Here is a 15,760-nt window from a genome sequence, read left to right as displayed (position 1 = left end):
TTCACCCTCAAATGGGCCACAGCACCATGGACTTTTCCTGCAGACAAAAGAGTAAGAGTGCACTGAGCCAATCAAGTTTTCAGGATATCCACAATGACAGCGCATGACTTGGTATTGAAAACTCATTTCTGTTCTTTGTAGATGTTCTGAAAACCCATCTAGCATCCTCCCCACCCACCCTGGGCTGCTGCCCACATTCCTGCAGGCCCCAAGCTTAAAGAAGAATGAGCATTGCATGGGCCCTGTAAGACTAGCCTGGGAAGTGTTGCCCTTGTTTACTTCTCAAACAGGAAGTCTGCCTTGAGTGGGCAGAGGAACAGCAGCACTTAAGTGTGGGCCTGTATTTAAAATGGGCAGCAGGTCCAGTTTAGGAGCTGTGCTACCCCACTCCCACTAAGAGATTCAAAAGTTGTAAAGCAGAAATGTTTAATTTCAACAGTGTGACCAGGATCAGGGGTTGGTATTTCTGATTAAGGCAGTGATCAAAGACACAAGATAGATTGGCTAGATTACTAACAGCATGGGGTGGCATTAGCGTTCAGTCGTTATTTCTACTTAATTTACTATTCTACATCTTGTTTTTAACGTAAGTTATTTTAATTTGAAAGCGATGTTTCAAGACAAGTGGTAGACAAGTAATAGTATTTTCCTCCATACGAACGTTTGATAGTACAAATTCTTGTGTTATAACTTAGCAAATAATCTCACAGACATTTAATTCAGGCAGTTGGGAATCAGGTGGCTAATACTTGTGGATTGACCCATTGGCCTCCCCCCCCCCCCCCTCCCCACACACAACACAAGCGCTCAACATCTGTTTTAAGATTACATATTTGGGCCCATTCTTTGATTTGGTGTTTTGTACCTATGTGGCAGAGTATTTGATTAGAAGTTACCTGTTGCATTGCTGGTTATGCTATTGCAGATCACATCTGGTTTGGGTAGCTTATAAGCAGCACTGTGTTGTGTAGTGTAACTTACAGATTAGCCCTAGAGCATATTGCTGAAAGAAACTGTATCACTTCTTGCATTTTAGATACAAAGGGCGTACGATATTGGGGTGTCTGTTTGAGGATCTGAAGATTTTAAGAATCAATTGGGAACAAAGATCCTGAAGCAAAAATGGTAAATTATTTTTCTTTATGGAAGATTGTCCTGGTATATACCTGGACAATGTTGGCTGTAATTGTGCTAGTCAAGCAGGGGCTGCAAAAAAAAAAAAAAAAAAGGGCAGGGAAAGTATGCAGAGCATGGTTCATAGAATTCTTTTCCAGCATGTCTATGTGTGTGAGGGAAATAAAGGAGGGGCAGCTTGAATGGAGCAATATCCAAACATTCCATTCCTTAGCGGACCGGCCCAGGAATGGACTGATGGGTTGAAGTGGCCTGGTGCAGGCTGGAACTTTTCAGTATTTCTCTGCCTCCAGCAAATAGTTTAGGTTTGGTGCAGCATGATGGTTCAGGCCCGATTAACTCTCCCCCCCCCCCCCCCCCGTGCAGTCCGAGGACCATGACAGGTGAGGTTGGGCCAGTGGTGCTTCCAGGGTTTGGACCACAATTCTTAACTTGGTAGTCTATCCTAGTCCTGAGCCGAAGCCCTAAGACCTGTACTTGGCGGGGTGGGGTTGGCTTAGGTTCTGTAGGGCTCTGCCACCAGGGGCGTGCGGGTCCCTGGCTCAGGGCCCAGCTTCCCCTCCCCTAAAATCCACTGCCCCTGCAGTAAAAAAAATCTTCAATTGGAATTTAACTTTCCTCAGCAACCCTCCAGACCGGTCAAGACGCTTGGGTTATGTACTCCTACCAGCAGAGGGAGACTGAGAAAACACTGAACTTTGAACGCTGCCTATATAACCTGTGCAGTCCTTCCACTAGCCAGTATTTTCTCAGTCTCAGCAGAGGTAGCAGTACATCCTGTGCAGTCTGCAATGGTCTGGTGAGGTAGTGTTATTGATAGAGAAGGGATTTGCTCCATTTGGGGGCTGATCTTTTTATTTTTCAGTTCCCTGTACGTGTGTTTAAAAGAAAAAGAGAATTTTGTGCTTCGGGGCTCTGGGTCCGGTGAGGCTCACTATTCCCCTTGGGGTGTCACACCTGCTAGTCAGGTCCCTCCCCCGGTGCTGCTCTCTTCCTCTCTGAGGCTGGCAGCTTTGTGCCTCGGCTGCTTTCTTAGTACTGCAGCCCTGAGTGCCCTACAATCAGCAGCTGCCATATTGTACTCTGTTTCTATCAGGGTAGTGATATTTCGGGTCCATGTACCTGTGCTGAGAGGGAGAGCAGCGCGACCATTGTGTTTAATTGTTTGGCTGAAGCAGGTCGTCGGTGCGGCGCTGCGGGCTTCGTGTCTCTTTCGAGTGCGCTATGGCGGGCAAGCTCCTCCGTTGCCATGCCTGTTCCCGACGCGGGATAGAGACACCGGGCGGTCCGTGCTGTCTCTGCGGCGAGCCGAAACAGCTGTCCGCGGCTCCTCTGGTTCTGTCCGCAGAGGGACCAGTGAGCGCCGCTTCTCCTTTGCCTACGGTTTCGCAAGAGGGAGTGTCGGCGGGAACGAGCGCCATGTTGGCTCCGGCGTGGTCAGCAGAAGCGGAGGTTTCGGCGGGAACGGCCGCCATTTTGACTCCGGCGCGATCAGCAGAGGTGGCGGTTTTTGGTCCTGTTTCCCCTATTTTGGTTCAAAAGGAGACTTCTGAGGGCACAGGAGGAGTTGGTTTTCCCCCTGATTTTGTTTGGACGCTGTATCAAGCTTGGAAATCGGGGCCCCCCAGTTGGAGGACAGGGGTAGTAGCTCCATGCCCGCTAAAAAACCCCATGTAGAGTGGGTTGATGAGGGAGATTGTTTTTCTCTTAGGGAGTCTGAAGGGCACCTCAGTGATTTTGGAGAATCTGAGGGTTTCGAGGGCTCTCAGGAGCCGGAATGTTCCGTTCCTGGTCAGGATCCCTCTGTGGTCAGACTTTTTCATAGAGATGAGCTTACGGAGCTCATTGATCAGGTGATTTCCACCCTGAGGTTTGAGCAGTCAGAAGCCCCCTTGGGAGAGGCAGGTCAGGTGGACCCTTTAGTGAAAGGCATTCAACGCAAAGCGCGGTCCTTCCCTATGAATAAGGATCTCAGGGAGATGATTTCTCAGGAGTGGAGTGCCCCAGACGCTCCTTGTACGGTGTCTAAGGCAATGAATGGCGAGGCTCTATCCTCTGCCGCAGGAGGATAGAGACTCCTTTAAGGCTCCCACGGTAGATGCAGTGGTTACTGCGGTCACCAAGGCTACAGCTATCCCGGTGGATGGCGGGACCGCGCTTCGGGACCCCCAGGACAGGAGGTTGGAATCTTAAGCGTAGCTTTGATTTGTCGGCCCTAGCTCTCCAGGCCTTGGTCTGTGGGGATTTAGTGGCTCGAGCCTGCTTTCGTTGGGCCGAGAAGCTCCTTGACGATTCAGTAGAAGTCGGTTGTTCGGGGGTTCAGGAATTGGCCAAGTTAGAAATGGGCTCGTCCTTCCTGTCTGATGCCCTGTACGATTTGTTGAGGGCGTCAGCCAAGAATATGGCCCTGGTGGTTGGAGCGCGTAGGGCCCTCTGGTCTATGCTCTTTGACGAAGACTTGGATAAGTTGGTTCGGGGCCTTACTGATGCTAAGGTTCCTCGTCTTCCGGAGTTTTGTCTCAAAGCCAGTTCCAGAGGTATGTCCGCACGCGGTCGGCTTAAAGAAGCTCAACGGTATAGGCCAGGTAGGATTAGTGGAACTTCTAAGGTCGTTTTTTCCAGCGCACCCAGTCCTTTCGAGGAGGTCGCCGTGACTTTTCGTGCCGTGTCTTCTCCTCGGGGGGATCGGGTGCGGCCCGTAATTCCCAATGAGGGTGTGCAGGTTCAGCCTCTGGTACGTAAAGGGGCTCGGCTGAGCCAGTTTTACCAGAGCTGGACCAAGATCACGTCAGACCAGTGGGTGCTCGAAGTGGTGAGAGACGGTTATGCGCTAGAGTTCGAAAGTGCAGTACCCGAAGTTTTTCTAGAGTCCCCTTGTCGTTCGCGGGCCAAGAAGGCGGCTGTGCGGGAGACTTTGCGGCGTCTCCTCAGTCTTGGAGCAGTTGTTTCGGTTCCTCCAAGTCAGCAACGCTCGGGCTGTTATTCGATCTATTTTGTAGTAAAGAAAAAGGAAGGTTCCTTTCGGCCTATTTTAGATCTCAAGAGGGTCAATGCAGCACTAAAGGTCCCGTCCTTTCGCATGGAGACACTGCGGTCAGTCATTGTTGCGGTTCGGCAGGGAGAGTTCCTGACTTCCCTGGATTTGACAGAGGCTTACCTTCACATTCCCATTCGTCCGTCGCATCAGCGTTTTCTTCGATTTGCTGTGTTAGGGAAGCATTTTCAGTTTTGTGCCCTGCCCTTCGGTCTCGCGACAGCCCCTCGCACCTTTTCCAAAGTCACGGTGGTGGTAGCATCGGCGCTGCGTCGGCAGGGGGTTCTGGTGCATCCGTATTTAGACGACTGGCTGATTCGGGCCAAGTCGAGAGCGAAGCGGCTACCGCTCGAGTGGTGGAGTTGCTGGAATCTCTTGGTTGGGTAGTGAATCCTCAGCAAGAGTCATCTAGTTCCGGCACAGTCTCTGGAATATCTGGGGGTGCGTTTCGAGACAGGCGACGGTCGAGTGTTTTTACCATCTCTACGGATTCGCAAGCTGCAGGATCTGATTCGTCATTTTCTTGTGGAATCTCTCCCGACGGCGCGGGATTATCTGCAGGTGCTGGGAATGATGGCGGCGACTATAGAGGTGGTGCCCTGGGCCAGGGCTCACATGAGGCCGTTGCAGACAGCTCTGCTAAGTCGGTGGTCTCCGCAGTCGCAGGATTTAGAGGTGCGCTTGCCCCTGAGTGCAACCCCCCCCCTCTCATCCTCCGCTGGTGGCTGAACACACGCAACCTGGAGAAGGGAATGCCTTTGGAACCCCCAGAGTGGGTGGTTCTCACCACAGACGCCAGCCTCTCGGGATGGGGGGGGGGGGCTCAGTGTCTCGGACAAGTAGCGCAAGGGTGCTGGTCCTCGGAGGAAGCTCAGTGGTCCATCAACCGGTTGGAGACTCGGGCCATTCGCTTGGCTCTTCAGTCCTTTCAGTCTCTGCTCCTAGCCAAGGCGGTCAGGGTGCTATGCGACAATGCCACAGCCGTAGCGTACGTCAACCAGCAGGGAGGCGCAAAGAGTCGCGCGGTCGCGGAGGAAGCGACCCAGTTGTGCCAATGGGCAGAAGTCCATCTTCAGGCTCTGTCGGCGGCCCACGTAGCAGGGGTGGACAACGTGGACGCGGACTTTCTGAGCAGAAATACTCTAGATCCCGGTGAATTGTCTCTACATCGATCGGTTTTCAATCGCATTGTGGCGGTATGGGGTCTGCCAGTGATGGATCTCATGTCAACAGCGGGAAATGCACAAGTACAGCGCTTCTACAGTCGCAGACGAGATCCTCGGTCGGAAGGAATAGACGCCCTTCTGCTACCGTGGCCGCAGGGGCTACTGTATGTCTTTCCTCCGTGGAAGGATAGTTCAGCGCATCAAACGTCACTCGGGACGGGTAATTCTGATAGCTCCAAATTGGCCCCGTCGTCCGTGGTTTGGAGATCTGGTGCGTCTGGCAATAGCAGATTCTCTTCCGCTAACAGAGACTGTATTGTTGTGTCAAGGTCCGATTGTTCTGCCGGACCCGTCTCCATTCTCTCTTATGGCCTGGCTCTTGAAAGGCACAGGTTGAAGGGTTTTCTTCTAGGGTTATTGCTACGATGTTAAGTTCCTGCAAGCAGTCCACATCCCTGGAGTACGTTCGAGTCTGGAGACTTTTTGAGCACTGGTGTCGAGATCGGGGTGTGAGGCCTCTGCGTTCCTCGGTTCCGGAGGTGTTGGAGTTTTTGCAAGAGGGTTTGGACAAGGGTTTGGCTTTGTCTACTCTGAAGGTGCAGGTAGCTGCTTTGTCTTCTTTTCGTGGAAAGGTCCAGGGGAGGTCTTTAGCTTCTGCACCGGATGTAGTACGTTTTCTGAAGGGTGTTAAGTTGCTTCGGCCTCCCCGTCGTCGGTTGGTTCCTCCGTGGTATTTGAATCTAGTTTTAGAGGCTTTGGTCAGGCCTCCATTTGAGCCTCTGGTCTCGGCTACGGTCAAAGGTTTGTCCTTGAAAACGGTGTTCTTGGTAGCTATTACGTCAGCGTGTAGGGTTTTAGAACTTCATGCTTTGTCTTGTAGGGCTCCTTTCTTATCCTTTTTCAAGGAAAGGGTCTCCTTGAGGCCAGTGCCCTCCTTTTTGCCCAAGGTAGTTTCGGAATTTCAGACCAGTTCTTTGCCAGTTTTAGGGAGTTTGGCAGGGGATTTGGAGCAGTGGCGGCTTGCTAAGTTAGATGTGAAGTGAGCTTTGCGTTGTTATCTGTCTAGAACTTGGGAGTTCAGAGCCTCGGATTGGCTGTTCGTGCTTCATGGCGGTCCAAAGAAGGGGGCTGCGGTTTCCAAGGCCACTATAGCCCGGTGGTTGAAGGAGGTGATTGCGTCTGCTTACGTCTTGAGGGGCTGGGCAGTACCTAAAGTCTTTTCAGCTCATTCCACGAGGGGAGTAGCGGCCTCTTGGGCGGAAAGTAGTATGATCCCCCCGCTTGATATTTGTCGGGTGGCGGTTTGGTCCTCTTTGCATTCGTTTGTCAAGCATTATAGGATTGATGTTCATGTGAAGGAAGAAGCGAGTTTCGGGGCAGCTGTTTTGTCCTCTGGCCTTAGAGGGTCCCGCCCGTAGATTGTTACTGCTTTGGTACGTCCCAAGCGTCTTGACCGGTCTGGAGGGTTGCTGAGGAAGGTGAAATTAGATCTTATCTGCTAATTTTCTTTCCTCTAGACCCTCCAGACCGGTCAAGGGCCCGCCTAGTATGTTCTTTCGGCCAGAAGGGGTTCTTTCAGTGTAGTGTTGCGTTTGGCAGCTGATGACTTGTTCAAGTAATTTCAGATGCCTTGATCCAGCTTCTGTTCTGGTGTGGCTCTGTTCCAGGTGTGGCTTGGTCTGTGGCCTGCCTGTGGAAGCACATGGAAGATATTGGAATTATGCTATGCCCACGTACAGGGTTCTGGTTAGTTTTATTTGTTCTCTGCTTTGTTAGAGTTATACTGGCTAGTGGTAGGACTGCACAGGTTATATAGGCAGTATTCAAAGTTCAGTGTTTTCTCAGTCTCCCTCTGCTGGTAGGAGTACATAACCCAAGCGTCTTGACCGGTCTGGAGGGTCTAGAGGAAAGAAAATTAGCAGGTAAGATCTAATTTCACCTTATTCACTTATTTCTTGCAAGGGGAATAAAAATTGCAGTGAAACAGTGCCAAGGTGGTGGCTGTAGACAAATTCTAGGCTGCATAGAGAGAATGTGGGATACAAACAAACTATAACCGCTTTGGAAGCTATATCTTGCTAAGGACATAAAGATTTGAATGGTTCAGAGAAGAGCAACAATAAGAAGGGATTTGTGCCAAAAAGCTAGGAGAAGAGACTTGAGGATTTGAGTACATATACCCTTGAGGAAAGGAGATACAGGGATAATATAATATAAGGCGGTATTAATATGCAAATAAACCTTTTCCAGAGAAGTATAAACAGTAGAATTTTGAGTTTATGGGGGGGGGGGGGGGGTGTCTTACTTCCCAACCCTCTTGCTTTGGATGCAACAAATGTCTGATTCCCCAGGGTCAGCTTGTCTGGAATCCAGGACAGCCTTTCTAGCAGGCGTGTTCTATAACTTGGTCCACATTTATTTCTGTATAGTTGCATCAGGGATTGGGTCCACAGATGGCTATGGCTGTGGTTTCACAACTTGGTTGTTAGGTCTCTGAAATGTGACTAAGTTCCTTAGCGTCCCTCCGGACCGGCGCAGAATGTGACTGATGGGTTATGTATGCCTTCCAGCAGGTGGAGACTAAGAAAAAAATCTGTGACTCTAGCGAGCCCTTGCCAGCTAGAGAAAGATCCAGTAATCCTAGTCTCCAGCAGGTGGAAGGTGGTGAGCCCTTCAGTCTGTCTATTCTATTCTTTCTGTCTTTTGGTTAAAAGTTTCTTTGATTGTTTAAATTTCTGTTGTGTCCCTGTGCATTTAAAAAAAAAAAAAAAACCTGCTCGTGGGGGTCTCTGTGCCTCGGGGGTGCCACACTCGAAAGGCCGAGTCCCTCCCCCCCCCCATCCTCCCTGGTTAATGTAGGTGCTGGCTATTTTGGGTGTGCTAGCAGTTTTTGTTTTTCAAAGCATTAAAGATTTACCTCAAGGGGGGAGCTTTAGAGGTGGGGAGAGGCAGCTACTGATTTAAACAAACAAAAAAAAAAGAGCCTCCCGATCTGCTGTCTCAGCAGAGCCGTTTTTGAGCACTATCAGCGAGTAGGGCAGCTGTTTGTTTGTTTTTCTTTCGCGATGTCGGGAAAACTCTGCCGTTCTGTCTGTCAGCGGTGGGGTTTAGGGGCAGCTGGTATGGGTCGTTACAGCACTGCTGTGGAGGACCAGGGTGCAGATTCTGGCAAATCATCGGCGCCGCTGGGGGGAGGGGGGAGTCCGTCGTTTTGGCGGCGGCCGACTCTCCCTCTCAGGTGCCGATTTCGACGGGAAATGTCGCCATTTTGGAGATCATGCTGTCTTGCTGTTTCTCAGACTTCTTTAGCTGCTGGGCTTGTGCCTGCTTTTCAGTATCCAGTGTTGCCATCGGGGGAAGAAGGTTTTCCCCCTAAATTCGTGGTACTGATGCACCAAGCTTTTCTTCTGCACAAGGCTGCACCTGTGGACTCTCAGGTGAGGCAGTCTATTGAGGGGGCCTCTGTGGCTAAGAAATGGTGTAGGTCCTCTGTAGAAGCTGAGCAGGATTTGTTTCTCATGACCAGGACATGCCCTCCTTAGAGGAGGAGGTATTCTTTTCTGAGGAGCACTTTTTGGAGGAGCTGGAGCACACAGTAGAAGGGGAGGAATCTTCCGGTGGGGGGTGATCCTTCAGTGGTAAGGATTTTCGATAAGGATGATCTTCAGGAGCTTATTTCTGTGGTTTCTTCTTCAGGTGTCAGCCCAGAAAGGTGGATTTCCTCAGTGACCCTCCTTGACCGGTCAAGACGCAGGGTCGTGTGTTTCTTCCGCTGGCCAGGGTCCTCAAGTTGCAGGCTCAGATTCGTGTCTTCTTGCACAATTCGCCGGCAAGAGATTATCTACAGGTTTTGGGATCAATGGCGGCAGCGAGGTGGTGCCATGGGCCAGGGCTCACATGAGGCCTCTTCAGAGGTTGCTTCTGTCGAGATGGTCGTCCCAGAAGGATTCGCTTCATCAAAGTTCGGCACTTTTGTTGCAAGTGAAGACCAGTCTATGATGGTGGCTTCGGGAGGCCAATTTGACCAAAGGTATGCCTCTAGATCAGCCCAGTTGGACGGTGGTGATGACAGATGCTAGTCTCCACGGCTGGGGAGCTCACTGTCAGGGGCAGTTTGCTCAGGGTCTCTGGTCTCATCAGGAGACATTATTTTCAGTCAACCTGCTAAAGACCAGAGCGATTCGTCTGGTGCTCCAGAGTTTTCTTCATCTTCTGAGAGGCTGAGCAGTACGGGTAATGTTAGACAGTGCCATAGCGGTAGCTTATATCAGTCTGCAAGGAGGGACGAGGAGCCTGCCGTTGGACCGAGAGGCGTCACTGCTACTTCAATGGGCGGAGGTCCATCTGGTGGCTGTGTCAGCGGCTCATGTAGCAGGGGTCCAAAATGTTCAGGCAGATTTTCTCAGTCACATGCTCGATCCCAGAGAGTGGTTGCTAAGCGAATTGGCGTTTTGATTGCTGGTCGATCATTGGGGGTATATCTGTTTGCCTCTGCCGGCAATGCAAAACTTCCTCTCTTCTTCATTCGTTGCAGGGATCCCAAAGCGCAGGGCATGGACGCTCTTCTTCAGTCCTGGCCAGCCGGTCTAGTGTATGCTTTTCCTCCATGGCCTCTAGGGCGTCGTCTTCAGAAGGTCGAGACGCACAAGGGGCTTCTGATTTTGGTGGCACCGGATTGGCCTCAAAGGCCGTGGTACGCCGACCTTCGACGTCTTCTGGTGGATCTTCCCTTCAGACTTCCGGTCACACAAGATCTCTTGTCGCAGGGTCCGATCATTCATCCCGATCCGGATCGGTTCTGTCTTACGGCCTGGCTCTTGAAAGGGCTAAGCTGATTAAGAAAGGTTGCTCCGCTCAGGTCATTGCTACCATGCTTCGCTCTCGTCGTCGTTCTACCTCTTTGAATTATTACTACTATTTATCATTTGTATAACGCTACAAGGCACGCAGCGCTGTACACCATACACAAAAAGACAGTCCCTGCTCAAAGAGCTTATACAATCTAGATAAGACAGGTAAACAGGAAAAATAAGGGTAAGGGAATAAATAGGTAAGGATAAGGACAGGGCAAGTGAGTAGTGGTTAGGATTATGTGCGCACTTGAAGGATATTTGAGCACTGGTGTAAGGAGTGCTTCGGTCCGCAAATTTTTTTTTTTTTTTTTTTGCAGCGTGGCTTTGACAAAGGACTTGCTTTGGCTTCTCTTAAGGTGCAGATCGCGGATTTCTCTTGTTTTCGTGGTCATATCCAAGGGAAGTCTCTAGCTGGTCATCCGGATGAGGTCCGTTTTTTGAGGGGAGCTAATCTCCTTCGTTCCCCTTCGCAATGTTCTTTTTCTCGTTGGAATCTGAATTTGGTGCTTGCAGTTCTTAAGCCTCCATTCGAGCCTTTGTCATGTACTCTGAAGGACTTGACTCTGAAGGCAGTATTCTTGGTTGCTGTTGCTTCTGCTAGGCGAGTTTTGGAGTTCTGTTCCGATCGTGTGGTGGTCTTTCCAAGGTAGTAACTCTGTTTCATGTTTCTCAACCAGTAGTTTTGCCTGTTAGGTTCTTTTTCCTGCTCAGAGGAGCAGCGGCATTTGAAGTATTTGGATGTCAAAACAGGTGTTGAAACACTGTCAAGTCTACGGAGGACATCCGCCGATTTGATCGTTTGTTCTTATTGGAGGTGCGCGCAAGGGGTTCATGGCCTCTAAGCCCACTATTTCTCGGCTTAAAGAAATGATTGCTTTAGCTTATCTTCTTTAGGGGGAAACCTGTTCCAGAGCATGTTAAGGCGCATTCTACAAGAGGTCAGGCAGCTTCTTGGGCAGAGCGTTGTCTGGTTCCTCCAGATGACATTTGTAGAGCGGCAACCTGGTCGTCTTTGCATTATTTTTCTAAGCACTAACGTTTAGACGACCTCAGTTGATGTCAGGTTGCTTTTGGAGCGCGTGTTTTGTCGGTGGGGCTGCTAGGGTCCCCCTCATAATTTCACTGCTTTACTTCCCATCAGTCACATTCTGGGCCGGTCCGGAGGGACGCTAAGAAAGGGTAAATTAGGCCTGACTTGCTAATTTGCTTTCCTTTAGTCCCTCCGGACCGGCCCGGATCCCTCCCTTCAGGTATCTGTGTTTTGTTCAGAAGTTACTACTACTACTTATTTCTATAGCACTATTAGACATACGCAGCGCTGTACACTTGAACATGAAGAGACAGTCCCTGCTCGACAGAGCTTACAATCTAATTAGGACAGACAAACAGGACAAACAAGTTCTGAGTTTTTTATTGGAGCTGTGTTGCTAGTTTAGTTCTCTATTAAAAAAAAATAAAATGTTTTCTGGTTTATTGAAATGTCCTCTTTGAAGGACCATAACATGTTTAAAGGCACTCACCCTTTGTTGGCAATGTGCCGGTGGTTGCTCAGGTTTTGGATGCACAGATTATGTAGTTCTGTGATTTTTACTTCTGTTTTGGTACTTCATTACTGGATCTTTCTCTAGCTGGCAAGAGCTCTTACTGGCTTGCTAGTCACAGATTTTTTTTTCTCAGTCTCCCCCTGCTGGAAGACGTACACAAACCATCAGTCACATTCTGGGCTGGTCTGGAGGGACTAAAGGAAAGCAAATTAGCAGGTAAGGCCTAATTTACCCTCTAAGGAGGATGAGGATTTGGAGAAGATGACTTCAGGAAGTCTGCCAACTTGTTTCTTTGGTGGGGGGGATGTGTTTTCACTGTTGGTAGTGTGTAGGACCTCAACCCTTCCTCTTCCTCGGGAGTGAAGTGATCCCAATGAAGGTCAGCCGAGCCTCTCAGTGCAGATGGGGCAGCTTCTTATTTTGACTTGGACCTCATCACCTCCAGTCAGTGGGTGTTGGAGGTAGTGTACCAAAGTTGCATCTTGGAGTTTGCCAAACGATTTCCAGTGATTATAGTGTTCCCCTGTCAAGTGAGAGGTGACAGGTGTCGCCTTGCAATGCTTAATCCAGCTCAGAGCTAAGGAGCTTCGGGGGCCCAGGACACTATTCTGTCTGTCTTTATCATGCCAAAGAAGGGGGCTCCTTTCAACCAATTCTGGAATTTCAACACCTCCATCTGGATACCATGGTTTTGTTTGAAGATTCTGCTCTGTGATCGCTTGGTCAGGCAGGATGAATTCTTTGCGTTTCATTCTGTCCGCTGGAATCTTTTGCTCGGTGTGTAGCAGCAGCCAAAACAGCGAACAGAATGCTAGGAATTATTAGGAAAGGGACCAAAAATACTATAATGCCTCTGTATCGCTCCATGGTGCGACCGCACCTGGAGTATTGCATTCAGATCTGGTTGCCGTATCTCAAAAAAGATCCAGCAAAATTAGAAAAGGTTTAAAGAGGAGCAACCAGAATGATAAAGGGGATGGAACTCCTCTTGTATGAGGCTAAAGAGGTTAGGGCTCTTAAGCTTGGAAAAGAGATGGATGAGGGGAGATAGTTTGAGGTCTACAAAATCCTGAGTGCTGTAGAAGTGGATCATTTTTTTTTACTTGTACAAAAACTAGGCAACAGTCAAGGTAGTTACATGGAAATACTTTTAAAACAAGTAAGAGGAAATATTTTCACTCAACAAAAAGTTAAGCTCTGGAACAGAGGATGTGGTAACAGTGGTTAGCATATCTGGATTTAAAAAAAAAAGGTTTGGACAAATTCCTGGAGGAAAAGTCCCATAGTCTATCGAGATGGACATGGGGAAACCACTGTTGTTGCATGGACTGTTTCTACTAATTGGATTTCTGCCAGGTACTTGTGATCTGGCTTGGCCACTGTTGGAAACAGGATACTGGGGTAGGTGGACCATTGGTCTAATCCAGTATGGCTTCTATTATGTTCTTATCTGGGAGTCCAACAAGTCCTAGGTATACACTGTTCCGTTCATATGTTGAGGTTTGGTTTAGTAATGGTGCCACTGACCTTATCAAAGGTGTTTGTGGTGGTGGCAGCATATCTCTGCTAGCAGGTGATCCAGGTGCATCCTTGAAGTGACTGATCTGAGCAAATTCACAAGAGAATTTCAGAATGCTTTCAAGCGGTATTTGTGACCTGGATTGGCTACTGTTGGAAACAGGATGCTGGGCTTGATGGACCTTTGGTCTGTCCCAGTATGGCAATACTTATGTACTTACGTAACAGCTCAAGAAGTTTGGCTAGGTGGTGAATTATGCAAAAAGTCAATTGTTACCCACGCAGTACTTTGTGCATCAACACCAGACACAGGGATCTGTCTTCTGTCCAAAGAAGGCATATTGAAGTTGCAGTTTCAGATACGTTATGCTTCTTGTTGGTGCCTCATGTCTAGCACTGTCCTCGACTGTTAGCACAAGTGGTTTAAACATTTTTTGTGCAGGGTGAAGCATATTCATCCCCCACTCATCAGTTATTGCACAGTGGGATCTGATCTCTGTGTCCTTCAAGCCCTGAAGAATCTAAGCTCTTAACATGGTTTTGGTGGTGGCTATCTCTTCCACCTTGTCATGCAGGGGACCCCATTCTGTCCTTGGGTGGTTTGGTATAGTGGCTTCTTCCTTGACCAAGGTGGTGTCCTCTTTCCATATTTATGCATCTCCTGGCCTTTTTTTGGAACAGGGAGGCTGAGGTCTCAAACGTCATAAACTGGATGTGCAGTGTATTGCTAAATGTGATCAATTCATTTTAGCGGTCACAGGCTGTTTCAGGGTTTGCACAGAGATCAGGCTGCATCCCAAGTGTGCCGAATTAAGACTGCTATTGAGGTAGCCTATATTTGTGAGAAGATTATCTCAAAGGGTCTTGTCTGGAGAGTTGCACGTGGACAGAAATCTTACCCATCCCTGCCCGTCCCTGCTGGAATCTTACCCATCCCCGTAAGAATTTAATGGTACATAAAAGAAAATTCCAGTCTGCTCCCTCAGTCTCTCTAGATTTGAGCCACAGCACTGTAGGCAAGGAAGGAACGGAAGTTGGAACACTCTGGTGCGCACATGTAAGACTTGTCTCCGATTCACTTGCACTGTGTGCTGAGAGGTCGCCACATGCACACGCCAGTAGGTCAGGTGACATTCTCGTGCCTGTGTCAGAGCTGAGGTCTGTGCACCAGCCTGGTAGCAAAGAGGATTAATAGTAACATAGTAAGTGACAGCAAATAGACCTGAACGGTCCACTCTGCCAATAGTCACACTCATGATCAATTCATCATTAAATCAACGAGTGTGATATTATATACTTGATTATGGTCTTTCTTTCGTGTTTCTGGAACAAAGACCACAGAAGTCTATCTGGCCATATCCTTATGTTCCAACTACTGGAGTTGCCGTTGAAGCCCACTCCAGTCTATTCGTCTTCTCATTTGTGGGACACAGACCGTAAAAGTCTGTCCAGCACTGTCCTCATGTTCCAGCCACTGAAGTTGCTGTGTAAGCCCTTTCCAGCCCATCCTAAACCAGATTGCCATGTATGAGAGAGAGACCATACAAGTCTGCCAGGTATCAGCCCTAGTTCATCACAGCCAGAGTCGCCATCTAAGCGTCACTTGACACATCCACACACATGCAGCCTTTAAGGTTAGGTTTTATATAATTTCCATTTCCTTGTCATCAAGCAGATGAAGCCATTATGTATGGGTTGTGTCCATCAACCAGCAGGGGGAGATAGCACTCAATTTTTCACAGTGCCTCATGGCCAGCTAGCTCCACTGCCTCTTCAGTATTCTGTATCTCCCCAAGCAGGGTGGCTGCAGCTTCTTTGAGCTCCATCAAAAATCTGCCTGGGGGTGGCTCCTGGCTTGCCAGTTGTTAGCCGGGGTGTTAGAGGCTATAGCAGCTTCACTTTGAAGGAACATAGGTCAGCCCTTTCCCTGCCTTACCCATGCCCCCGTGGATGTGGACATATTAGCTTGCTTTTCCCTGTCCTTTCCCACTCAGTGGATGCAGGCACATTGGTTCTCTTTTCCCTGCCTTTCCCACTTATCTGAGCCGGAGTGTTTTTATTTACCTCTTTTGCCTCTGCTTTCCTCACAGCGTTAAAAAATAAATAATTAAAGTCACGTCACGCTTTAGAAAAGAGGTTTTTTTCTTGAGATTCTTCTGCAGGACTGGAGCTGTGATACTCGGTCTAGTGAGGTAAGAGTGTTTTCTGACTCCTCCAGGGTGGGCCCGCGATTGGGACGTTTTTGGCGCAAACCGCCATTTTTGAATTTTACCGCCGTTTTCGGTGATGGCTGTGGAGACTGTAAAGCGCTGTTCTAAATGTGGCAAGCGCAAGTCAGCAGCGGGGCTCTGTAATTCGTGCTGTACAGACGGTAGAGCCGGCCTGAGCATGGTGAGCGGCGATCTTTTGTGCTCTGAGCTGGCAGCAGACGCCATTTTGGATTTTCCACATGGCGTGGCCTCCGTTGCGACGGAGAGCCCTGAATCCGGGGCGGGGGGTCCTCTAAGTGAG

The 15,760-nt window shown here is 49.2% G+C and overlaps 1 protein-coding gene across 7 annotated transcripts in view; it reads left to right on the top strand.

Moving 5' to 3' along the window:
• Positions 1 to 15,760, top strand: part of ILF3 (interleukin enhancer binding factor 3) — a 115,619-nt gene that overhangs the window by 1,632 nt on the left and 98,227 nt on the right. For 6 of the 7 annotated variants that reach the window (XM_030197041.1, XM_030197039.1, XM_030197040.1 and 3 more), the window contains exon 2: positions 1,037 to 1,125. The exons of the other annotated variant lie outside the window; for it this stretch is intronic. In XM_030197041.1, coding sequence (XP_030052901.1) covers positions 1,123 to 1,125 — 3 coding nt within the window. In that variant the 5' untranslated portion in view covers positions 1,037 to 1,122. The remainder of the gene's footprint in view (positions 1 to 1,036; positions 1,126 to 15,760) is intronic. 7 annotated transcript variants of the gene reach the window in all.

Source organism: Microcaecilia unicolor, chromosome 3, assembly GCF_901765095.1.
Source record: "Microcaecilia unicolor chromosome 3, aMicUni1.1, whole genome shotgun sequence".
NCBI lineage: Eukaryota > Metazoa > Chordata > Amphibia > Gymnophiona > Siphonopidae > Microcaecilia > Microcaecilia unicolor.
This window is presented reverse-complemented; position numbering and strand designations above follow the sequence as displayed.